Raw genomic sequence first — 26,651 nt, 5'->3', positions numbered from 1 at the left:
TATACTAGCCTACTCCCCTATCGACACAGTAAATAATATTGCCTACGTGCCTTCGACTATACGTTGTCAACTCAGCAAAAAGTACTTATTTTCAAATAAACCATTTTTGCCTTACCAACACAGTAAGCCTAAATATTTAATAACAATATCAGAACTTAAATATACTCACTCCTCAATAGGATCAAGGACATCTTGTGAATTATTTTTAATCGTCTATCTGGGGCAAACTCGAAAATCGCGCCTTTCTCTTGTTGTATGGTGTACCATTTCTTTGCCATAGTTTTTTCTGTTTAAAACCCCCCCAGGGCATAACCCTGCGGGGGAATTGCGGGGGTCTGGGCATCTAAAGCTAATTTCCTGCATTTCTACTAAATCTAATATGGAGATTCCATGGCTGTGTGCTCAATTTCATACACCTGTCAGCAACGGGTGTGGATGAAATAGCCGAATCCACTATTTTGAAGAGGTATCTACATACGTTTGTGTGTATATATATATATTGTATATCCCCTGATTTGGGCATGATTTCAATACAGAATCCTTTTGTCATACAGTATTCCACATAAAGCATCCAGAACTTATGAAAGTTGCACAGTATACTCTACATTTTGTAATAACTCAAATCTAGTGATACATAACTTGACATTTCTGCCATCCATTGTGACACTGTGGGAGGATACCCAACCTTCCAATGAATGGCAATGCATTTCTTAGCCGCTATAAATGCTAGGTTACACAGTTTCTTCTGATAACAGTCTCCAGTATCAACATTTCCAAGCAAAGAAAAACAGGGAGAGGGTAGAGTCTGTAGACATGCTGAGATAAAATAACATACTCTTTGCAAAAATTCAGCCAGCCTTGACAAGACCATAACACATGCAAATATGTCCCCTTTTGTGTTTTACATCTCCAGCAGAGGAATTGCATTTCAGAGTGCGTGAGTTTCACTGGCATATAGTACGTTCTATGGAGGGTCTTAAACTGCACTAATGTCAGAGTGTGTCTGAGATAATATGAATATGACTGGGCATTCAAACACATCTGTATCCTTTCATCATCATCAATAGTGTCTCCCAGGTCTTCCTCACATTATTGTTTTATATATTTTGTGTCATCGGAAAAAGCCCCTATCAACCCTTGATACAGTTTGTAAATCAACTTTAGAGGTTTGTCAGACTGCCTTAGAATAGTTTACATCTTTGAAGCTTCTGGCCTGTCCAGTGTTTGCAGCACAGAGAGAATAATGTGTTACATCTGCAAAAGTTCACTTTAGCGCCGTCACACACTGGTCTTCCCTGGTTGCCTGACCTTGCTGTGATCCCTGTCACCATCTGATCCTGCTCCGATGAGGCAAGACGCATAATTACCTTGGCGTACATTTATACATTTTATTATGCAAGAATAGAATCAATGGTTAATTTACTGAAATGCCCATCATTCCCAGATCTCAGACTGTAGCCTGACCATCAACTCAAGATGGACCATTGTATCCATTCACTGACTGTTATAATGAACTGCTAAATTCCCTAGAGCTCCATAGACTGGTCTTCTCTGACTGTCTGACCCTGCTGGGACACCTTTCACCATTTGATCCTGCTAAGACATGATGAGCATAGTGTTGTGTACTGACTGTGCACCATGACAGTGAAGCCTGTGGAGCTGTTCATACCATGTCAGTGTGAAAAGTAAGGAATTACCTAGGGAAACTGACAGATCAATAACGTTACATATACTGACTCAAATAAAAACTCACATTGCGCTCTCAAAAAACGTCAGAATATCCGTCTTCAATCATTTGGTCGCTGGTTTCATTATTTGATTCAGGTCTAGTGTGATTGAGGCAAAAGTAATAGCTAATGTTAGACAACTTTTGGCTAGCTCTAATGGTACATTAACTGGCGAAAACGTTTACTTCTATTGAGACGGGACAAAACAAAGGCTACAAAACATTTCCATACATACAACAGCTGTTATATATTGCTACCTGACAGATAGCTAGAGGCTAGAGCTGAACTGGTTGTGGTAGCTACTAGCTACTAAATTAAGACAAAACTTCAGTTGAGAAGGGATGAAACATTAGCTTACGTTACACGTCACTTACACTACTAGCTCAGCACTGGGAATAAATGCTTTTTTTTTTCAATTAAGTCAAACAGCAGTTATCTTGCCAGCTACATCAGTCAAATAAGGAATAGCCAGTTTCTTCTCTGCTTGCTGTTACAACTCGGAGAAAAAGCACAACACACACAGACAACAGCTGCCTCTGTTCACACGCTCTGTGGTGTCCACGTGGTACTAAATCCAGCCGTCTCAAACTACCAAACAGCCCACCCGACCACTCTGAGGGGTCCGCATGGTCCTAAACCACACCAACACCGCTTTTTGTATCACAGTGCAATGATAAAACTGGGGGGGACAAAAATGCAATTCCAGAGTGTGTGGGTGCCATGTCCTCCCATCCCCAGTGACACTAAACTTAACCACTTTGCATTTTTACTTGATTGAGATAGGGACATATAAGGATCCTGGATAGCACGGACCCTCTGGGAAATCCTATGAACTGGTCTATTCGACTGAAAGTCATGGACACAAACCCTATTGGTTGTCTGACGTAGTGGGAACTGGTAACAACACAGTCTGTGATTGGCTAACAATGTTTAGATCTGTATACAGCGAGATAAAATAACATACTATCCCATGAGTTGTTGAGGAAAAGCCAGATTAGGAATGTCTCATCCTATGTTCAAGAATGGCCTTTTCCCCTTTATTCAGATTACACCTGCTCACTTTCGGTTGTTTGAAAAGGAAATAATCTCCAAAATATAGTTATTTTTAAACACGCCTAAGAAAGTTGGCTGGAATTTCAGTTTAATCTACATATTGTGGTTAAACTTTTGTTATTGACCAAATACTTATTTTCCACCATCATTTGCAAATAAATTCATTAAAAATCCTACAATGTGATTTTCTGGATTTATTTTCTCCATTTTGTCTGTCATAGTTGAAGTGTACCTATGATGAAAATTACAGGCCTCTCTCATCTTTTTAAGTGGGAGAACTTGCACAATTGGTGGCTGACTAAATACTTTTTTGCCCCACTGTAGGTATGTGTATGTATACATGTGTATATGTATACATGTGTATGTATATGGAAATATATATTTACAAAAATGGGCTATTGGAAATGATGCAGCCAATTACATTGATGGAAGCAACAATCTTTTCGCAATATTAAGATGATCCACCCTTTATAAAAATAAAATATAAACCCTATTGGTTGTCTGATGTAGTGGGAACTGGTAACAACACAGTCTGTGATTGGCTAACAATGTTTAGATCTGTATACAGCGAGATAAGATAACGTACTATCCCATGAGTTGTTGAGGAAAAGCCAAATTACTTATATAGCAGACAAAATCTTTTCTAGGCCATAATAACCAGAAACACACAAGCTGTAGGCAACACTATAGGCCAATGTGGCTAGCTACATCAGCTTGCATGGGGAAAACGGTACGAATATAAAACTATGCACTTTAGGATTTTTATTCATACGCAGGCGTCACGCAGACGTTAGTAAGGCATTGGTATCACCTCATTTCAGCCGGACATTCAATAGCAGACGACAGCCACATGGTGGTACTGTTGCCTAGGCTTAATTTTGGCCTGAATCATTCCCCATACCCAATATCCTGCTTACACGTGCCCGGTCTCTGCCAATGCTCTACCACTTCAAAGGTATCGATATTCTACGGTGACCTGGTTCGCCTGGTGCCCGATATGCTCTATTCCCCCCATCTCCCCCCATCTCTGTCATCATTGCCACTTTTTAAAAAAAAGTATTGGGCAATTTTCTTTTCTTTTACACATTCACTTCCTGCTCAGCCCTAAAGACCGAAACCCGTTTGTTAGACGATTTAAAAAAAAGACAGTGCAGGCAGTGCTGAGCGCCCGAAGACCAAGGAGCCACTTACAGTACAAGTGCCCCCTTTTAGAGACTCTACTCACCTTTTTTAGGGCTTGACATTTGGTAGTATTGAAATAATAACATTCCTAAGATTAGTCCAACCAGATCCTCCTAATTTTTGTAAAAAAAACAATTTGAACTAATTGTTCCAAAAACATAGCCCTCCCACATGTATATTGTAGCACTATAGCTACCACTCAGTTATATGGTTAACTCAAACAATCCACTCAATCAAGAACCATATACACTACAGCATCTCTTACCAGGGTCAATGAAAAATGATTGATGTGACCAATGAAATCAAAATGATTTCACAATGACACAGAAAATGTATTTATTTCCCCATTTTTATGGCTATTGACTCAGCTATTATATCATTAGAGAAAATGTCTATGACAATACATACAAATGACAAGAGAGACAAGACATGGTATTTTTCACCTAAGCATTAGAGAAGTACCTGTATGGAATCAACAACATAATATTAAGTCATTATGAAATATAAATCATTCATTTTGTCTTGAGGTCTCTTCATGTGTGAACGCGAAAGAAAAATTAAGAACTTTATGATTTGCTTTGGCCCAGTAACATAGGAGTACGTGAAGAAGATGAGCATTGAGTGACATCATATTGAAGACGGGCTGTTATTAGTGAATCCGGTTGGGTTTTTGGACTGCCAGCGCCACAGGTCCTCACCTTCGGAGACAACCAGAGGTATGACATTATGAGAATAAACATTCGCTCTTTGTAATCAAGATTGTGCATTGAACTGAGGCCTGGAGCTGTCGTGTTGTGTTGACAAATGATGTACAGACTCAGAGTAACAATGAAAGTAAAAGGGTAGTAGTGGTTCAATAAAGGTGTACTTACACATTCTCTCCAGGTCGAAGTCAGCTTTCCAGCCCAGCTCTTTCTCAGCCAGAAGGGGGTCAGCATAGCAGGATGCTACATCTCCTCCTCGCCGAGGGGCGATCAGGTACATGATCTGTGGCAAAGACAATCATTACAGTACAACCACCCCCACGTGAAATGGTTTGATCTGAAATTAGCCGCCAGACAGGCATTGCTTGAAGTAGCCGCTTTCTACACATGTAGTTCTAAAAATGATACCATTCCCTACAATCAAGAGGAAATAAATCTAGGAATACTGATGGATGAAGGCTCTGAAGTTTTTAAAAGAGTCTCAAGTCACTCACTTCCTTCCCTGAGGCCTTCTCCATAGCCTTCACCATCTGGAGCACAGAGTAACCGGTTCCTGTTCCTAAATTATACACCTAGAGAGTGAGATACAGGGAGGGAGAGAGAGGGGGGAAATGTCACATTTCTATATGAACATGGCCAAGACCTGAGAAATTGTGACTGAATGAGGAAAGACAGGAAAAATCACTCAGGTAATAGTGTGTTCAGGTAATTCAGGCAGTCGGTATACTGTACCTTGCATCCACAATTGTCCTTCAGTTTCTTGAGGGCAGCTATGTGTCCTTTGGCCAAATCCACAACATGGATGTAATCTCGCACTCCTAAAGAGAGAAAGAGGAGAAGGATTATTTTCCGAATTGGATGCATTTCACACAAAAAATATGACTTGACATTTACCATCAGACGGTTATGATTTTGATTTAATTCTATTCAATGTTGTTTTCAATCAATGTCAATCAACCCACTTTTGTTTAAGTATAAAGTCAGTCATCGTTACCTGTTCCATCGATAGTATCGTAGTCATTCCCAAACACATTGAGGTGTTTTCTTCTCCCAATGGCCACCTGGGTTAGCGACGAGAGAACCACAGCACATAAAGTGAAGTCAATTACAATACTACATCCCAGTGACAAGAACAGAGATTAGAAAAGGAATAACTCAGTGGTATATATCGCGTCATTCAAGGTGGATAAACATTGCTTGTGGTTACCTGGGCGACATAGGGCAGCAGGTTGTTGGGGATGCCCTGAGGGTCTTCTCCGATGAGCCCAGAGGAGTGAGCCCCGATCGGGTTAAAATAGCGCAGCAGCACCGCGTTCCAGTCCTGTGAATACATACAGTAGTATTGTTGTACACATTGGTACACACTGTTATTCAGGACATCTATCATGCATGGGACGTATGTGACAGATGGCCAGGGTGTGTGTGATGTTGAATAGAGAACCTGGGGTAGGTACAGTACCTTCTCTGCCTTACACTGGTCAATAATCATCTCCTCTATGAAGAACTTGGTCTTGCCGTAGGGGTTGGTGCACCCCCCAACAGGGTGCTGTTCGTCTATGGGAAGCCGCTGGGGGTCTCCATACACCGTGGCTGAGCTGCTGAAGACCAGATTGCGCACGCCATGAGTCTGCATCACCTGGGAGGCATGCAGATGCACACACATACACACACACACACGGATAGACAGCAGCCCTTGAGACAGCAATCTAAGGCACACACACGCTTAAGCATGCAGACTAACATCAGGAAGCGGGTTGAGATTATTGCAAGCGACACAAACACTAGTAGTGGGTCAAAAGTAAAAGACAAGTACAGTGCTACAAAGTTATAAAATCAACCCACAAGCACTCGTGTCCGTTGGCAGCAGTTCTAGGCAAGCAGCAGTGAATGCCATGACATATTAGGTCGCTTCAAAAAAATGCAAGGCAAGTTAAGATTGAGGCGTTCTCGCTTACCTCAAGCAAGTTCATGGTTGCAGTGAGGTTGACCTGATAGTACCTCAATGGCTGCTCAACTGACTCACCCACCGCTTTTAGACCAGCAAAGTGCATTACAGCACTGAATGAATGCTGTTAGGACATGAAGACAGAGACAAACAGGTAGAAACCAAAACAAAGACAAAAGGTCTTGAGCAAAAATGCTAATAGGGCCAGGAGTTGTCCCTGACTCCATGACCTGAAGAGGAAATCCTCTGGGGCCTAGTTGAAGCCTGTGAACACTGTTCAGCAGGGATACATGTGTAGTTTTAAACCTGTTTGAAGAGCTTCTCCAGGCCTGGGCGGTCCAGCAGGTCCAGCTCATAGAACTCAATGCTGGTGTCCAGGATTTTCTCTATCCTCTGCAGGCTCTCAGGGACATCCCTTTCTCCTCCAAAAAACAAAAGGATATGGAACAATGATCAACACACATACACAAACACACCTATACTGTAAGTGTCAGCATCACACACAAAACAAACAGATAGAGTGTCATAGGCCGTATTAGCCTACTCGCAAAGCCGCACTAGGCAAACTAAGGACATTTACCTTGGACGGCATTGCTGAAGTTATCTATGACCACAGGGCAGAATCCTGCCTCAATCAGTTCCACCACACAGTGGCTGCCGATATAGCCTCCTCCCCCAGTCACCAGGACCTTCTGTGCCATCGTGACCCCCTGCCTTACAAAGACAAAACACATCACACACCAGCAACACACGACACACAATCATTAGTGCACATAGCAACATTCTAGAGATGTGCTCGGTCTCAGATCTACCTTAGATCAATGCCTGGCTTTAATGAGACTGTCACAATATTTCAGGACAGCCCAGGTTACCTTTTGTCTTAGAGATAACAACCCATAAAACCTGGAGTGCTTGTAAAGCTAGAAAATAAATGGCAAGAGGTATGTAGTTCAACTATTCAATTTCAGTGCCCCACCCCACCCACGTCACCACTTAGTGCACCTGTACAACCAGGAAACAGATGATGAATAGGTAACATACAGTGCCTTCGGAAAATATTCAAACCCCTTGACTTTTTCCACATTTTGATGTGTTACAGCCTGAATTTAAAATGGATTACATTTAGATTTTGTGTCACTGATCTACACATAATACCCCATAATGTCAAATTGAAATTTTGTTGGTAGAACATTTTCTAAATTAATAAAATATTAAAAGCTGAACGGTCAAGTCAATAAGTATTTAACCCCTTTGTTATGGCAAGCCTAAATAAGTTCAGGAGTAAAAATGTAAGGAATCGCATAATAAGTTGTATGGACTCATTCCATGTTCAATAATAGTGGTTAACATGATTTTTGAATAACTACCCCATATCTGTACCCCACACATACAGTAAGGTCCCTCAATCGAGTAGTGAATTTCAAGCACGGATTCAACCAAAAAGCCAGGGAGGTTTTTCAATGTCTCGCAAAGAAAAGGCACCTATTGGTAATGTGTAATTTTTAAAAATAAAGCAGACTTTGAATATCTCTTTGAGCATGGTGAAGATATTAATTATGCTTTGGATGGTGGGTCAATATACCCAGTCAATACAAAGATACATGCGTCTTTCCTAACTAAATTGCAGGAGAGGAAGGAAACTGCTCAGGGATTTCACCATGAGGCCAATGTTGATTTTAAAAAACAGTTACAGAGATGAATGGTTGGGATAGGAGAAAACTGAGGATGGATCAACACCATTATAGTTAATCCACAATACTAACGTAAATTACAGAGTGAAAAGAAGCAAGCCTGCACAGAATAAAAATATTCCAAAACATGCATCCTGTTTGCAACAAGGCACTTAAGTAATACTGCAAAAAAAATGTGGTAAAGAAATACACTTTTTGTCATGAATACTGAGCGTTATGTTTGGGGCAAAGCTACATCATTGAGTACCACTCTTCATAATTACAAGCATGGTGGTGGCTGCATCATGTTATGGGTATACTTTTCATGGTTCAGTCTGCTTTCCAACAGACACTGGGAGACAAAGTCACGTTTCAGCAGAAAAATAACCTAAAACACAAGGCTAAATCTACCCTGGAGTTGCTTACCAAGATGACATTGAATGTTCCTGAGTGGCCTAGTTACAGTTTTGACTTAAATCGGCTTGAATAATTTTTTTAAAGAATAATTCGCAAATATTGTACAATCCAGGTCTGCAAAGCTCTTAGAAACGTACCCCAAAAGACTCACAGAAAAGGTGCTTCTACAAAGTATTGACTCAGGGGTTTGAATACTTATGTAAATTAGTTCTATAATTTCATTTTCAATATATTTGAATACTTTCTGAAGAAAGTGTCTCTGCCAGATCACATTATACTGCAGTTGCAATTAACTCCAAGACATAACCGGAATATGACTGAGCCCTGGCAGAACCTTTTTTTCAAGACACATCAGCAACATATTCAATTCTAAAAAGCAACTGAACTGCTATTTATGCGTGACAATCCTGCCTGTAAATCATCAGCCACTAGAGTCTGAAGTCTATTATCCAACTAAAAAATCGGCAGTTAACAAGAACATTATTGATGTGGTAAAGTTAGCAAGACATTCACATGAAACTCTTCTGAGTTATTGCAGCTAAACTGTCACCACTGGATGAAAGTTACCACTGTCATTCACCCAGGAGATCATACATGAATTAAAATACTTACTTGAACCTCTTCTCCAGGAATTGTCTTCGCGGGAAAGATGACGTCCGATGAATATAGTACAGATAGAGTGTGTGTCAACGACTGGCAATAAAAAATAAAGATATCACCTGAAATAAGTCTCCCTTGTCCAGTGCAGTTGTTTGGACATATTTCTTGTTTCCTGTTCAGATACGTGGACCATGCGTAAGTCAGAGCAATCAAATACTACATCCGGTAGCGTATGCGCGTTTCTTTCAAATTAAAAGCCCATTTAAAGCCCTTTTCCTGACTTTTTAAGCAGATATAATTAATGCAGGAAGAGCTCGATTTTCTTAGAGACTTAAATATGTTATAATTGTATTATCAGAAATGATCATATTTGACTTTCTATTTCTATTTATAAGAGAGGACTTTTATTTTTGTAGCGTCACCCAGTTCAGTTGGAACATTTACGGACCACATGCGCACTTCTTGACACTGATACGTGGACGGCGTCAAACAACGAAGCCTCACATGCTCTGACGTCAGAATTCACCGGATGAAACCATGCCTTTGACTATTTAGAGACAGTACCGTAATTGTGGTGGCAATGAGCTTGTGCATTGGATTGGCCAGCTATGGCCACATTGGAGGAACAGAAACTACAGAGTTAGAAAAAAAATATTACCCTGACACAAAAAATGTACAAGCATCGTTAACATATTCTTTTGGCAGGAGGAAGTAATGAATCATCATTATGAACAGATATTTAAAAACATAAAAAATGCAAACTTCCATTCTAATTTGGACATGATTCAAGCCATCCTCTTATCCAAGATGATGTTATATCGTTGCAAATGATACCCCCAAACTCTCAAGGCAGAACAATATGTTTCTTTGTATCTCAGCTTTAAACAATTTGTTTACCAAATAATAACAAAAAACATGTGTTTCAAAAATGCACAAAACAACTGAGAGATATTAAATAACATTCTTGCATGTGTATTCCCAAAATGCAGACAGATTCACTGGCAGACACAAAGCATTGCCAGACCCAGGAATGTCACATGGCTCCACTAGCCAGAGTGGCTCTGATAGAAAGTGAGAGAGAGAAGGATGATAAAATCGAAAGGATGTCATCATAAATTGACATTTACGTGCCATCTTAACGTAGATACATGTTTCAGTGTGTATGGGAGATTACTTATGGTCTGTGCTGATGACAGATTTGTAGGAGAGGAGGCCTATGTGAAATAGACATTGAGGGGCATTCTTTTATATGGTGTGGCATTTTTGAAACTCTTGCACCATTCCAGGCCTGCCGAGGAACACTGGCACATGAAGAAAGGCAGTCATTGTGACGGAGGAGAGAAGACGGGAGAAGAGAAGAGAGAAGTATTCCTTTACGTGCAGAATTTAATCGCTTTCTCTAAAACTGGAGAAACACAAACGGGAGACACTATTTGAGAAAGGTGAACAAAAGAAGAAGGCATTTGGAACAAACACAGAAATCCAACAATCCAGAGGAGGACCAACCCAACGTGGCACTGAAGACAGAAGGGAACATTTATTATATTACTTCAGCTCAGAGAAGAACAACACAGCCACAGGCTTTTACACAATAACAACCAGATCAACATTCTCCAGCTTTGGACAGAGCCAGGGGTTTGGGTTCTACAGAAACGAGCCATTTGCAGTTTGGTGCTGGTTTGGGGTTCTGCAGTGTCTCGTCTTTCTGTAAGTTTCCAAGGAGAAATTGCTCTGACAGTGACTGACTTAGAGAGCATTTGCGCTTGTGTGTTTGTTGTGGGAAGCACATACCATGGCCTGGGCTGGGGTGTGGTTGTGCATGTGTGTCGGTGTGAGTGTATCTGTCCATCTGATTCTTGGGGTGCCCCCCCAGCACCGCGGCTGGCTGCGTCTATGGGAGGAGGGCGAGGGCTGTGGGGAGTGTGAGAGGGAGCGCTGCCCTCTGGCGCCCTCTAACTGTCCAGCAGGGCAAGTGCAGGACAGCTGCGGCTGCTGTGAGCAGTGTGGCAACGTGGAGGGGCAGCAATGTGACCCGGATGGGGCGCAGTTGTTCTATGGGCGCTGTGGAGAGGGGTTGGTCTGCCAGAGGAGAACCAGGAGAGGACGGAGGGGCCGCAGGAGGGGTGAACCAGAACCTAAGTGTGTGTGTGAGGCACAGGGCTCTGTGTGTGGCTCTGATGGACGCACCTATCCCAACCTGTGTCAGCTGAGAGAGGCAGCCAGCCGGAAAGGAACCACACTGAGGCTCACTGGACAGGGACCATGCTACTCTGGTGACTATAGTCAATTCTTATTATAGCATCAGTCAGGTTAAAGCTATTGGTCTAATAATAGAGTAGAGAGACTGCTGTTGTGACATGGTTTTAAGGTCTTAAAAGAGCTACAGCTTTAAAGATTCACTACATTATTTATATTTTTAAAAAGTAATGTGGATATGTTCTGTGAAAAGAGCCACAATGTAAACCCTGGTCTCTATATGGCGTTCCTCTCTGGCTCAGCTCCTCGTATCTCCAGAGCCCCCAGAGACCTGTCCAACTACACTGGAAACGATATTGTGTTTGGCTGTGAGGTCTCTGCCTTCCCTCTGCCCAATCTCAGCTGGAGGAAGAAGGGCAGTGACAACTTCCTGCCAGGGGACGATCCACACATCTCTGTCCAGGTCTAATGATGTCACCAGTGTACCACTTTACTATTTATTTATGTCAAAGTTTACATTCCGTTGTTGAAGTTGGACTTGCACGTGGTGTACACCTGGTGTATTTATGTGGCCTGTGTCTGGTCCTGTATACCCAGACTCCGCCCTCCCTCTCCTCCTCCCAGGCTCGAGGTGGCCCCCAGAGGTACACAGTCTCTACCTGGCTCCAGATACAGAATCTTCACCTCTCAGACGCAGGGATCTACTCCTGCATCTCCCACAATGCACTGGGGGAGACGTCTGCGTCCGCCCGTCTCACGGTGCTCAGACAGGGTGAGACAGGGCAGCAAATACTATCCATAAAGCATTCCATCTGTAAGATCCCAGTCCAACACTGCATATGATTTGTAATGGGTGTTTTCACCATTGGCTTCTTCATTTCCCCCCCCCCCGATCTGTCTCTACATTAGAGCTGAGGGTTCTGAAAGGCCGTCTGAATGAAGAGGAGGATGAAGAGGAGTATTACTATGACGACACTGAGGAAGGCAGCGATGATGGGCAGACAGAATCTGGAGACTACCTGGGATGAACTGTGGGTCTATATAACAACAAGTGTTTAACTTACAGAAAATGAACCAACTGACCAAAGGAGAGGAGGAGCAAGAGCATGTAGTCTGAGCATGACGTTTGTTAACAAAATATCCTCATACGTAGAATACCACATATCAATAGACTAGTTTTTCTATTAGTGTATCATACTATGGCACGCATTATCATAGCACGAAGACAATAAAACACTGTTGTTAACTTTTTGTATGTTTGTATGTCATTATTTGCAACTTGTTTACCATTTGCATTCTGCATGTTGTTCTGAATCACAGCAGCAGAGGGTGCTATGCCCATGCATGACACTTTTTCTCAATTGCTAAAACACAATTTCTGAAACCTTGCTCCATCTCCTGAAAACATTAAACACAAAACCTCATCTTCAAGCACTATTTACATAACCTCTGACTCCTCTCGCAAAATGAAACATTCGCCTCAAAACAATTTGACATGTGTTCAAAATCAAACACTGCTCTCAAATCATAAACAAAGTGATCAAAATGATATACACTCTCAAGCACTCAGTAAACAATACACCGAAAAATAGAAAACACATTGTTCAAAACATACAATTCTCAGGGAGAAGTACATTTTTTTTATCTAAAAAAATATTCATATTTTTCCGTCATTGTCTTTTGATGAACGAAAACATGTTCTATCATAGTAGCTCAAAATTGATCAGAAATTACTACTCTGCTTTACTCTTTGCAATTTTGTTTTTTGTTCTTCCTCCTCCTTGTACCCCTATTTTTACAGTACTCTACCCTGCATCTCACAAACTTGTCCTTTGTCTCTGTGATACTGTAATTCTTGTTCTTTGTTGATGTGAACCTGCAACCAGGCAAAATCTATTGAGCAGTCAGTACTGTTAATAAATGGAAAGCACAATGTTCAGGGCCATACAATTTGTCCATTGTACAGTATACAGCCTGCAATGCACTGTACTACAGTATCCATTCTCAGACTTTCTCCTTCCCACCTTCAACAACCTGTTTGCTCTCTGAACTGGCTTATATTGGTTGTGTCGCATCATTTGAAACAGGTTAAATCCATTTTGAGTGGTTGTGTTCAATCAATGACATGTGTTCTCTATTTGTATTTGATTGTTGCCTCTTGTGTTTACCAGTATGGATGACATGTGCATTAGAGTGCCGAATGTGTTTTGAGAATGAGAATGTGTTTAGAGTTTTGCTGAAAAGTCTAAGTGAGATCTACAAATTGTGTTTTACCATGTGAAATGGTTTAAGGTATTGACAACAGACTGCATAATTAGCTAAATGAGTCGAGGCAACTGAGAAATTTGTTCAGTCAATGGGTTTTAGTGTTTTAGCAATTGAGAAAAACTGTAATACAGTCAGTACTGTACAGTTTAAAGCCTACAATGCACTGTACTACAGTATACAATACTAAAAGGGACAAAAATCAAAGGAGTAAACATGTGATCAATGTGCTTCTTCTTGTCTTTGGGCTGGGTCAGGCCAGAGCACTTCGTCGACATCACAAGCAATATTGTCCCTCCTGAGGCAACGGGGGAAGAAGCCTCTTGTGTGCCGTATCCAGCCCTGACATGATTCCTCACCTATATCACCACAGGCTAAATCCATGGCTTGCAGCAGACTTATTCTGGTGTAGGGTTGTCTATCATACACTTTCCATCTCCAAGAGGAGAAAAACTCCTCAATCGCATTCAGGAAAGGCGAGTATGGAGGGAGGTACAAGTTCATAAACTGCCCATTGATGTTAAACCATTCCCTTACCTGAGCAGCTCGGTGGAAACTGACATTGTCCCACACTATCACATAGGTGGGAATGGGATTCTCATTTAGCTCTTGACCCTGCTGCTCTTGAACCTGCTGCTCAAATAAAATATCTCTTAGATTGGCAATACATCTTAGAAGGTGCTGGGTGTTATATGGCCCGAGTGTAACATGGTGATGTAGAACACCATGGTTGCTGATAGCAGCACAGATTGTGACATTGCCACCTCGTTGACCAGGGACTTCAACAATGGCCGACTGTCCAATCATGTTTCGGCCTCTCCTTCTCCTCTTTGTTAGATTGAAGCCTGCTTCATCGATAAAGATGAACTCATGGGGTCTGTCCAAGGATTCCAAGTCAAATATTGTCTGTGTAGAAATACAATATACTGTATGTAGGATTTTGTAAGTCGTACAGAGACAGTGCTATACTGTAGAGTACAATTAGGCTTCTGATTCACATACATTGTATGTACTGAAGAGTAATGTCATTCACATAGTATGTGTTAGTACTGTAGACAATCTGGATTACAGTAAATGTTTCTGAATGTACACTTACTTGCACATACTGAGCTCGCAGTTCTTTCACCCTTGGTGAGTTGCGCTCAAAAGGTACTCTGTATACTTGTTTCATTCGCATCCTGTTACGATGGAGGACACGGTCAATCGTGGAAATGCTCACACTGTCGATTCCCTGGAAGTGTGTGTTGTCTTGATTCACTCGTTCCTGGATTTCTCTGAGTCGTATTGCATTATCTTGAAGGACCATGCCAACTATAACGGCCTCTTGCTCCCGAGTGAACATAGCTGTCCTTCCACCTGCATGTGGCAGCCTTGCAATTCTACAAAAAGTAGTTGTGCAGTTACAAAACATATTCATGCAGTACAATACATACAGTGATAAACTTTACAAATGTCTATTGAAACAGCTGCATATAGTGTAGTACAGTAAATTTGCAATTACAAAAATACAGTAGTATACTGTACCTGTTCTCTTCTCTGAATGTCCTTACTATGGTGGACACAGAAAATCGGCTCAAATTGGGTTGCACTCTAAGTCCTGCTTCCCTCATTGTCAGTCCATGGACAAGAACATGGTCTATAACTGTTGCTCGAATTTCATCAGATATTTCCACTCTTCGTCCTCCTCTTCCTCTTTCTTGCCCTCCTCCTCCTCTTCCTCCTCGTCGCCCACCTCGCATACACACTTGTCCTCGTCCTCTCACATTGTTTCTTCTATCCATTCTAAGACTTTCTCCTTCCCACCTTCAACAACCTGTTTGCTCTCTGAACTGGCTTATATTGGTTGTGTCGCATCATTTGAAACAGGTTAAATCCATTTTGAGTGGTTGTGTTCAAGCAATGACATATGTTCTCTATTTGTATTTGATTGTTGCCTCTTGTGTTTACCAGTATGGATGACATGTGCATTAGAGTGCCGAATGTGTTTTGAGAATGAGAATGTGTTTAGAGTTTTGCTGAAAAGTCTAAGTGAGATCTGCAAATTGTGTTTTACCATGTGAAATGGTTTAAGGTATTGACAACAGACTGCATAATTGGCTAAATGAGTCCAGGCAACTGAGAACTTTGTTCAGCCAATGGGTTTTAGTGTTTTAGCAATTGAGAAAAACTGTAAATACTTACTGGGAGTTTGTAAATCACTGGTCCCTTCCTATAGTTCCAAGTCCTTAGTGTTTGCAGATCTGATATTTGTTTAGGTCTTGTATATGTTTACATTGAGATACTATTGACATAGTGGTTCTGTTGAAACAAGGACGCAGTCTATATTCTCCAGCCGACAGGCTGGCCATCCTTCTCTTTCTCTCCACACACTCGAGAAATATGGCAAGCAGTTGTTAGCTGCTGTAAATAAGATCAAGCTGACATAAAGTTGGGAGAAATATGACCAGAGAGACAGGAAGAGGCAGGAATACATGGAGAAGGAGAGAGAGAGAGAGAGAGAGAGAGAGAGAGAGAGAGAGAGAGAGAGAGAGAGAGACTGACTGAAGGACTGGAATATGTGACCCACCAGAGGGAATGTGTGTGTGTGCCACTCCCTGCCTGGCTTGTTAATCCTCTCCTCTCTTCAGTTCATCCACTGGTCCCTGCTGGATACAGAGGCTTCATCTGAATAGCAGCCTGCATTAGCACTTAGACTGCTGTGAAAGGTTCTATGTTAGTCAACGCTGATAAGAGATTAGAAACTTGGGGGGAGACACAGTCCATCCAACCTTCTCTCTTTCCCGCCACCTCTCCTTTCTCTCTCGTCCCCTCTTTTTCTCACACATGTATTACCTCTCTCCCATTCTCTTCTCATTAATTCCATTCTCCCACCTTTCATTGACACTCATCTCTGAAGGGACCAGACAGATAGAAAAAAATCTTTCCTATTGCGTGCAAAGAGATGATGTCATAATGAGACATCTCCTCATGGTGTGGAGGCTCCCCTTCCTCTGCTAATTACCTTGTACAAACTAGAATCTGATATAGCGGATATGAGGCACAAATACAATTATTGCAGTCCAATAAAGACAGATTGAGATTAAGGGAGCGAGTGACAGAATGAGAGCAAGAAAGAAAAAGAGAGAGAGAGCAAAAGAGGGAGAGAGCGAAAGAGAGAGAGAGAGAGAGTTATGTCAATTTACTGTAATTCAAAGCAGGAAAGAACGAGTGACACACCCACACACACACACACACACACACACACTACCACTTGTTTTCCCATCCATTCCCTCAGATACGGTAATGTCATTACTGTGGTAATTATCCTCATTAGTGACAACAGCTGTAGAGAGCTCAGTGTGGCTAGCCTTTCAGACCCCACCCCAACCATCTCTCTCTTCACTGTGCACCAATGCTCATCTGAGGAGCAGATCTCAACGGGTATAACCCAACATTCTATTTAACTTATAGTAACACACACATAGCCTGGTTCCTCTCTAGGTCTCTTCCTAGGTTTTGGCTTTTCTAGGGAGTGTTTCCTAGCCACCGTGCTTCTACATTGCTGCATTGCTACATTGCATTACAACCTGCATTGCTACATTGCTTGCAGTTTGGGGTTTTAGGCTGGGTTTCTGTACAGCACTTTGAGATATCAGAAGGTCTATATAAATACATTGGATTTGATTTGATTTGACATGTACACAAATAATATTTTTTTTAAAACAAAAAACAGATATGCTTGCCCAGCATTACTGTCCGTTGAGGGATATTGCTCTTTGAATTGAATTGACACATCTACGCCCTATAATTCTAATATTTGGATGCCTTTGCCAAGTCTCTTCCATCTGCCTGAATGCCCATCTATTTAATGAGGATTGGTGTGGAACAGGAGTGGTCTGAGAGGGAGCAGGATTAGCTGAAGAGGATGTTGTGGAGTACATACAGCGCTTAAATTGAGTCAGCGATACGCGGTAAGGGTTAGGTTTAGGGTTAGGGTTACTGCTGTAAGTACAGTGTAATAATGAGTTATTACATTACTTGTTACACTGTAATTACATCATCAGTAGTTGCACAGTAATAAGGGCACTATAATGTAACGTATTACCAGAGAGGGACTACGTTTATAAACATGTATTTGGACATAAAAAATATGACTTGTTAGATTTTACAGTGAGATTGCATGCTAAAATGCAACAGACACTTTTTTGTAAATGTAGTAATAGCTACAGTAGAATCTAACACCTGAAATGAGTTCATTAAAAACAATAAATAAGAAAAACATTTTGGTGTTCTAAAAGCAATTAAAAGCTCTCTAAAGGTGTGTGTGTGTGTGTTTACCTGCATGTGTTTGTGCATATCTGCCCGCCAATATGTTTGTATTTACAGTATGTGTGTGTGTGTGTCTACATACCAGCTTGCTAGCTTGCGTATGGGCGTGTGCATGCGCGCATGTGTGTGTCTGTGCTTGTTTGTGTGTGTCTGTGTGTTTGTTTGTCTGTAGTCAACAGTCAACTACAATCTCATTGGTCCATTTCATCAAAGCGTAGCATGCCAGGTCATTCCAGTTATTCAGCACAGATTTGGTACGGTAGTAAAGGCTGACACAGTTTCCATTCCCACCTCTATTATTAGGCTCTCCAGAATTCCAGAACCTACATATTCCAAATCAAGTGTATTAAGACTTGTTGAGGTGACGAAAACAGGTCACCATCTCTTACGCTGTGGTCAGTGGGGTTCCGTCCACCCATTTCCAGGTCCCCTCAGAAACTCTATCAGTCAGACCAAGCCAGGGCTTGCTGTTCAGTCCACTGATAAACACCTTGGAAGAAAGAGAGCAACAGTTAAGTCATAATACAACTGCACTGAATGCAATGCATTCGCGATGAGACCTGTAGCCTGAGGATTATTGGTTTGAATCTTGAAAGATTTGAAAAATCTTAAAACTTCAAAGGGTAATTTCTCTCTTTCTCTCTCTCTCTCTCTCTCCCGCTCTCTCTCATCTGTTCCTCTTTTCTGTTTATGACCGCCAGGCCTGCTCCTCTCTTCAGACAGTCCTGTCTGCTCCTCTCTTCACAGTCCTGTCTGTTCCTCTCTTCAGACAGTCCTGTCTGCTCCTCTCTTCACAGTCCTGTCTGCTCCTCTCTTCAGACAGTCCTGTCTGCTCCTCTCTTCAGATAGTCCTGTCTGCTCCTTTCTTCAGATAGTCCTGTCTGCTCCTCTCTTCAGACAGTCCTGTCTGCTCCTCTCTTCAGACAGTCCTGTCTGCTCCTCTCTTCAGACAGTCCTGTCTGCTCCTCTCTTCACAGTCCTGTATGCTCCTCTCTTCAGACAGTCCTGTCTGCTCCTCTCTTCAGATAGTCCTGTCTGCTCCTTTGTTCAGATAGTCCTGTCTGCTCCTCTCTTCAGACAGTCCTGTCTGCTCCTCTCTTCAGACAGTCCTGTCTGCTCCTCTCTTCAGACAGTCCTATCTGCTCCTCTCTTCAGATAGTCCTGTCTGCTCCTCTCTTTAGGTTTTATACTGGTTGGAGATGTAATACCAGCTGGAGTTAAACTTCCTCCATTCTTTCAGACAGCAATAAGAATACACAATGTGAATTGCTTTCTATTCATTGGCGTTTGTATGCACTATTAGTTGATCCAACACACACACTCAAACACACAAACATACACACACATTTTATTACTCACCCAGCTCAAACTGAATCCTCTCTCTCTTTAGTCAGGTTCTTGTAACTGATCTGTAGCTGATCTCTCTCTTTAGTCAGGTTCTTGTGACTGATCTGTAGCTGATCTCTCTCTTTAGTCAGGTTCTTGTAACTGATCTGTAGCTGATCTCTCTATTTAGTCATGTTCTTGTAACTGATCTGTAGCTGATCTCTCTCTTTAGTCAGGTTCTTGTAACTGATCTGTAGCTGATCTCTCTCTTTAGTCATGTTCTTGTAACTGATCTCTCTCTTTAGTCAGGTTCTTGTGACTGATCTGTAGCTGATCTCTCTCTTTAGTCAGGTTCTTGTAACTGATCTGTAGCTGATCTCTCTCTCTAGTCAGGTTCTTGTAACTGATCTGTAGCTGATCTCTCTCTTTAGTCAGGTTCTTGTAACTGATCTGTATCTGATCTCTCTCTTTAGTCAGGTTGATATAATTGGCCTCTAACCATTTTATTAGTTCCTGCCATAAGTTAGCTGGAATAAGACAGGAAGCTGTGGTTGAATAAGACAGGAAGCTGTGGTTGAATAAGACAGGAAGCTGTGGTTGAATAAGACAGGAAGCTGTGGTTGAGTTTCCTGAAAGAAGCTGTGAGTCTATCAGTTATTTCATCAGTACACAGAAACGTGCTTATCATTTGAGAACATCTGAAAGAAAGGTGACATTTCCACGCTACAGCCCTGCTCAACAGATCTGTATCTTCATTTTAAAAATGTACATTATTTTTTCTTCATTGTGCCAGATATTTGTCTTCATTTTGCAATCTAGCGATAAAGCGTATAATTAAAAATCACACCCTACATAGAAGATATTGGACTCACAGTGGGCCAGAGGCAAGGAGATGTTCAGAGTGACGTGTAGAACACACTGCAGCCCAAAGCTGACAGCAACCAGTCTGTAGAGTCTTCTCTTTGCAGGACCTGAGGACTAACACACATTTAACCTGGCTGCTCTCCAAATGGTACACTATTTTCAATGTATTGCACTACTTTTTACCAGGGCCCGTAGGGCCCATAGGGCCTAAAAAACACTGGATCTTCTGTTTTTTAGTCCAGAACTTTTAATCTGTGTCTGGGCAACCAGCCCATGGCTTTAAGTCCTAATCTATTTTATGACAATGACAACTACTGACATCACAAATACAAGAAAATAACAGAGAACATTAATTTATTGGAGAGTATTGCAACCCACAAGGATGTTAGTTCAAACATTTCTCCTTCCCACCTAAGCAGCTCACAAATACAAATGTCAAGGCTATAATGCAATTTGCTCTCTTACCTGAGTTTTGGACAGACAGTTTTTTTTGCTGTGTTGGTCTTCATATTGACATACTTTGCCGAATCCTCAGAAAGGTTTGTTTCAAACTCAACGATTTCAGAATCCCCTGCACTGACAGACACTGGCATCTCTGTTATCTTGGTTCGTGTGTATGTGTTACAGTGTGTTTCTCTACACAGAAATGTACTGCTCTGTGTGTGAGAGTTTTAACCCATCCAAAGACAGGAAGCTGTCATATCAGTCAGGGGGGGGGGGGGGTATAACTAAGGGGACATAGGTGGCTTACGTGCAAAGGGTTAGGATTAGATTGACCTTGAGACGTGGCTGAATTGTGTCACATTTTCAGCTTTTATTTAGAATTTGATTGTACGACGTACACTGACCAAACAGTGATCGTTCTTTTGTCCAACGTCGACACACATTGAACATTTTCTTCTTCGGAAGACAAATCTAACACAAGAGGGCACTGTTCTGCAAAAAGCAACATCTTGACAAGTCTTCATGGTAAAATTGCATTTATTTGACATCCAATCCACCTATAGGACCACAATATTCACTGTTCAGTTATCAACAACCACACACTGTCCACCTAGGTAAATGCATGACATTTCACCCAAAAAGTACTTTTTTTAAACTTTATTGTACCGAATTCTTTTCAGAATGCGTCAACCCCAATTTAAGACTATAATGATATTCACCCTTTGTAACAAAACCTATGGGCTATTAGATCACCTGATGTTCGATCACCTGATGTTGAAAGCAACATGAGAATCAGCACTGCCTTTAATTGTACAATCTTCCGCCATCCCCGCAAAGAAAAATATGGCATCCTTGACTAAAACAGACTTTTACACAAAGCAACCTGCACTCTCTGAAATGCCCTGTCTTTTATTGGAAGAGCACAGAGTACAGTGCAACCTGTGTGGAGCTAAAGCCCTGTATTAGGAGCTAAATGTCATGCATAGCCTTTTTTTTATTCAGCGTTGTGGTACAATCTGCCCTTTTCCCTTCCCAGAAGCCATTGTTAAAGAGGTGGTATTAATGCGCTGGGCCAGATGGTCTCTCTTACAGGTCGGACTGGGAGTGTTTACCATGCACTGGTGTGTGGATAACAGGTGAGCAGCATATCATATCCCCATTAGCCAATCAGGACATAGCAGATGTCACATCTCTGCCTGTTAACCTGTATTTGGCATATGGTGCTGTTTAGGGGATAATGGAAGGAGAGGGAAGAGAGTTTGATCATGACATTTGTCAAGGTTTATCCAATCGACTATTTAAGCCATCATCTTTTTTGATGGATCTGAATATGATTGGATGTTAAAAACTGATTTGTAGGTCTATTGAACAAACACATTTTTTTTAACATGCTGGGATGTTGTCCCTTTAACTATAACAAATTCTCTTATGTGAATCAAGTAAATACAATAGTTAATAGAAATGGGTGACTAACAAGTTATTTCCATAGTTTCAACCTATGTTATACCCCTCCAGTCCAGTCGAGTCCAGTCATTCTCCGCATTCATGTTTCAAACAACTATCCACTGTGAACAGAAGGTAAATAAACTTTATTGCAATGTGGTAGCATGGCAACCAGGTAAGGGAGAACAGAAGGGAGTCTCAGCGCTCTGAATTACTGTAGTTGTCTAATAGATCACCTACAGCTTGCAGCCAGGGCCAGACCTGGGCATAAGCGACATAGGTGGTTGCCTAGGGCCCTCGGCCGCAAGGGGGGCCCCAAGCCCCCAAAATATACACACATATATATAGATATTACCAGTCAAAAGTTTGGACACACATACTCATTCAAGGGTTTATCTTTATTTTTACTATTTTCTACAATGTAGAATAATATTGAAGACATCAAAACTATGAAATAACACATATGGAATCATTTAGTAACCAAAAAAGTATTAAACAAATATAAATATATTTAATATTTGAGATTCTTCAAAGTAGCCACCCTTTGCCTTGATGACAGCTTTACACACGCTTCGCATTATCTCAACCAGCTTCACGAGGAATGCTTTCCAACAGTCTTGAAGGAGTTCTCACATATGCTGAGTACTTGTTGGCTGCTTTTCCTTCACTATGCGGTCCAACTCATCCCAAACCATCTCAATTGGGTTGAGGTCGGATGATTGTGGAGGCCAGGTCATCTGATGCAACACTCCATCACTCTCCTTGGTCAAATAGCCTTTACACAGCCTGGAGGTGTGTTTTTGGTCATTGTGCTATTGAAAAACCAATGATAGTCCCACTAAGCGCAAACCAGATGGGATGGCGTATCACTGCAGAATGCTGTGGTAGCCATGATGGTTAAGTGTGACTTGAATTCTAAATAAATCACTGACAGTGTCACCAGAAAAGCACCCCCACACCATTACACCTCCTCCTCTATGCTTCACGGTGGAACCACACATGCAGAGATCACACGTTCACCTTCTCTGTATCTCACAAAGACACAACGGTTGGAACCAAATATCTCACATTTTGACTCATCAGACCAAAGGACAGATTCCCACCGGTCAAATGTCCATTGCTCGTGTTTCTTGGTGTCCTTTAGTAGTGGTTTCTTTGCAGCAATTTGACCATGAATGCCTGATTCCTCTGAACAGGAGACAGATGTATCTGTTACTTGAACTCTGTGAAGCATTGATTTGGGCTGCAATCGGAGGTGCAGTTAACTCTAATGAACTTATCCTCTGTGGCAGAGGTAACTCTGGGTCTTCCTTTCCTGTGGCGGTCCTCATGCGAGCCAGTTTCATCATAGAGCTTGATGGTTTTTGCGACTGCACTTGAAGAAAATGTCAGTTCTTGACATTTTCCGCGTTGACTGACCTTCATGTCTTAAAGTAATGATGGACTGTCATTTCTCTTTGCTTTTTTGTGATGTTCTTGCCATAATATGGACTTGGTCTTTTACCAAATAGGGCTATCTTCTGTATACCACCTCTACCTTGTCACAATACAACTGATTGGCTCAAACGTATTAAGAAGGAAAGAAATTCCACAAATGAACTTTTAACACCTGTTAATTGAAATGCATTCCAGGTGACTACCTCATGAAACTGGTTGAGAGAAAGCCAAGAGTGTGCAAATCTGTCATCGAGGCAAAGGGTGGCTACTTTGAAGAATCTAAAATATATTGGGGGGGTTCAGTCGGGGTCTCAACTTACTGTTGAGCGTTAGAATAGAAGAATAAACAAGGTGGATTTGGAAATGCGGTTGTGCATAAGCAGTTTTCCTCTTCTTATGTCAGTCAATGACAGTCACTCAATTAGCGCTGTCAGCAAAAAATGTTTTTTGTATTGGTAAGTTAGTCTACCCAGCTATCGAAACTTGCAGAAATCATGGCAGAATTACCAACCGGGTAAAACGTGCCCAAGGGCCCTGACTGCCAGGGGGCCCTCACTGATTTTGTTAGTCACTCTCACTCAGACATCACATTAACATGGCATGTCATGGCAAAATGTGTAGAATTGCAGGAAATGTACTTTAAAACTAAAAATGTTTCTCTCCGCCATCAAGAGGGGGGCCACTAAAATGTCTTGCACACGAGGTGGGGGGTCCCCCAAACCAAATCTTGCATAGGGCCCCCAAAAGGCTAAGGTTGGCCCTGCTTGCAGCATATGTGAATTGGATCCAGTCAGACTTAGAGCACCTGTCCCATTCTGTCAACATCAGATCAGGTTACCTGTGGCATCCTGGAGCACCTCACCTCACCCTGCTCTCACCTGGCTGGGTGGCTTCTCAATAGGTTGCACAACTTCCTGTTATTAGAAATAGACTGACCATGTTTGGCAGTGCCTTCACACAAATATTGCATTCACTGACTCCGTGAATGGGCTCCCACTGGGCTCCTGAGTGGCGCAGCGGTCGAAGGCACTGCATCTCAGTGCCTACCAGAGTAGCTTACCATCAAAAACAATGGAGAAAAGTCTTCCCATAACATTAAAAGATGGAAATAGCTGTTCTATTGTTCAGCCAACAGCAGCAGCCAATATGTGGTGTTCAATGTAGGCCTACATTCAATGAGACTTTTGAAAAAAACATGCTTATCCACTGTGACTGAAAATGTTGTTGTTTTATTTGACGCAAGAAACCACTTCACAAAATAAAATACATTATTATTCCCATTCCATTACAGAGAATCAGACAAATTATGCTACCCTCTGCCTATTGGCTACTTAGCTTATTCAAGTCTGTCTCAAAATACAACACTGCCCCTTTAACACACAAAAAATCTATTTTCCTGACTTGCATTTCAAAAGGTGTCTAGAAATGCACATGTTTTGTGCTCCTGTAGGAAGCAATCCCTCCCCCATTGCTGACTACAAATGATCTATAACTGGGCTAATAATTCACTAACTAGCAAAGGATATTAACAAGTGTACAAATATGCACATGTTGCTACATGTAGCGCTCACTTTGATCAACAACAAAACAAGTGCATCAACTGGCGAGACCGCTCATGCTATAAAAACAGTCCAGTTCAAAGTGAATGGCAGATCCAAATATAAATGGTCTATTGCCTGTAGGCCTACTGCACATCTCTTGCATAATTTGTTTTGAATACTATGTCTTGCATAGTTTCTTTTGTTTCGGTATGCTGCATTGAAAGTGACTAATATTGTGTTGATTCAATCACAAATCCCACAGTAAAGGGAAATGTTGATAGTGTTAACTAATGGGGAAAAGTGAGTGAAGTTCAATCTCGTGCTTCTCTGCGGAGCGTTGATATTTCTTATGTGCGCAGCTTAGAGGGAACATTGATCACAACTATAGACAACTATTAGAGATAGACGAATGACACTTGATTTGGAACCAGAGCCCAGTGTTTTTTCTGGTCACGAAGTCGGGGGAAAACGCCTTGCCTCGCCCAAGGTTATCTCATATGTATCCCCACATCCCTACAGCAACACCGTATTCCGAGTGGAGCTCCAGAGCTTGTCATAAGGGCCTCTCAGGCTCATTAGGGTGCTAAGCTGCTGGAGCAGGCCAGTGGAGCGAGGCTGTGTTTAACAACCTTCCAAAGGCATCCTCTCTCCGCTGGTTAACTCTTATATCATACTCTCACTGGCAGATTTCTGGGAGCGCTGGAGGACGAAGAGGAGACAAGCTGGAACATTGCTCAGGTGTAATGAGATTTAGAGATCATCTTTATTTCAATTTCCTAATGTTGGGTATGGAAATTGATTTTCAAAGAAATGTTATATTCTCGAGAAACTCAAAAACACCATGGCAATGGTTCAGCAGTTATTACTGAACAAGGCAGGTGTTCATTTCAGAATACCCAAACTCAATAGATACCTATGTCGGTCTCTTCCTTGTGTAACCATTAACCACTCTTCAAACACAATACAGTATGACCTATCTGGTCATGAATACACCTTCTGTGGTGGCTGCAGTGTTGACTCTCAGTTGCTAGAAACCCCAGGATGAAAGCATACAGGGACACATGTTTAATACAGCTGGCCTGCTGGCATACGGCACCTTGCGGGCACTTAGGTCCCTGTGGACTGACACTCCTAGCAGGGCCTCACTGTCAGCCTGCGTCTGTTGTCATCACCATTATATCCCTCTGATGATGAAACGATTAGCAGACACTAGGCTAATCACAAAGCGAGCGGGTGATGGATGGGGTGGCTGATAGACTCAGGGGGTTGGCTGGGGTGCTTTGTCCAGGCACCCCTCGATCTTGTGATACCGGCAACCCCCACCCCCTATCCAACCCCTGTTACCCCCACCAGCTGCCCTGACCCCTCATCATACCCCTGCCTCTGCTCACCATGTGCTGAGAGTCAAAGGGGTCCTCCCATCAGTCATCAGAATGGAATCCCCCCTACCCCACGTCACAATCAATCGCCCCCGGGACAGAGATGGATGGGGGCATCCACGGCCCTGTATCTTCTTGGTAAAGACGCTC

The 26,651-nt window shown here is 42.0% G+C and overlaps 2 protein-coding genes across 6 annotated transcripts; one reads left to right on the top strand and one right to left on the bottom strand.

Moving 5' to 3' along the window:
* Nucleotides 1-4,281: 4,281 nt before the first annotated feature.
* LOC110505424 (UDP-glucose 4-epimerase) lies at nucleotides 4,282-9,742 on the bottom strand. 4 transcript variants are annotated; one of them, XM_021584628.3, is made up of 11 exons: nucleotides 9,311-9,742; nucleotides 7,192-7,325; nucleotides 6,918-7,033; nucleotides 6,622-6,735; nucleotides 6,126-6,302; nucleotides 5,874-5,987; nucleotides 5,661-5,727; nucleotides 5,399-5,484; nucleotides 5,161-5,238; nucleotides 4,835-4,949; nucleotides 4,282-4,660 (listed from the first exon to the last, which is right to left on the bottom strand). In XM_021584628.3, the coding sequence occupies exons 2-11, from the start codon at nucleotides 7,310-7,312 to the stop codon at nucleotides 4,590-4,592; spliced, it is 1,059 nt and encodes a 352-aa protein (XP_021440303.1). In that variant the 5' UTR covers nucleotides 7,313-7,325; nucleotides 9,311-9,742; the 3' UTR covers nucleotides 4,282-4,589. The 4 variants fall into 4 exon arrangements, with proteins under 4 accessions (XP_021440303.1, XP_021440304.1, XP_090076812.1 ...); XM_021584629.3 differs by having other exon boundaries at nucleotides 6,918-7,030; nucleotides 9,311-9,516; XM_090220686.1 differs by having other exon boundaries at nucleotides 6,126-6,264; nucleotides 9,311-9,449.
* LOC110505423 (kazal-type serine protease inhibitor domain-containing protein 1) lies at nucleotides 9,737-12,745 on the top strand. 2 transcript variants are annotated; one of them, XM_036963011.2, is made up of 4 exons: nucleotides 9,737-11,571; nucleotides 11,797-11,957; nucleotides 12,119-12,266; nucleotides 12,404-12,745. In XM_036963011.2, exons 1-4 carry the CDS (start codon nucleotides 11,091-11,093, stop codon nucleotides 12,520-12,522), a joined length of 909 nt encoding a protein of 302 aa, XP_036818906.1. In that variant the 5' UTR covers nucleotides 9,737-11,090; the 3' UTR covers nucleotides 12,523-12,745. The 2 variants fall into 2 exon arrangements, with proteins under 2 accessions (XP_036818906.1, XP_036818905.1); XM_036963010.2 differs by having other exon boundaries at nucleotides 12,092-12,266.
* Nucleotides 12,746-26,651: the final 13,906 nt, after the last annotated feature.

This window comes from Oncorhynchus mykiss, chromosome 25 (assembly GCF_057628025.1).
Source record: "Oncorhynchus mykiss isolate SJ-2025 chromosome 25, ASM5762802v1, whole genome shotgun sequence".
Taxonomy (NCBI): Eukaryota; Metazoa; Chordata; class Actinopteri; order Salmoniformes; family Salmonidae; genus Oncorhynchus; species Oncorhynchus mykiss.
The sequence above is the reverse complement of the archived record's forward strand: the minus strand, read 5'-3'. Positions and strand labels throughout refer to the sequence as shown.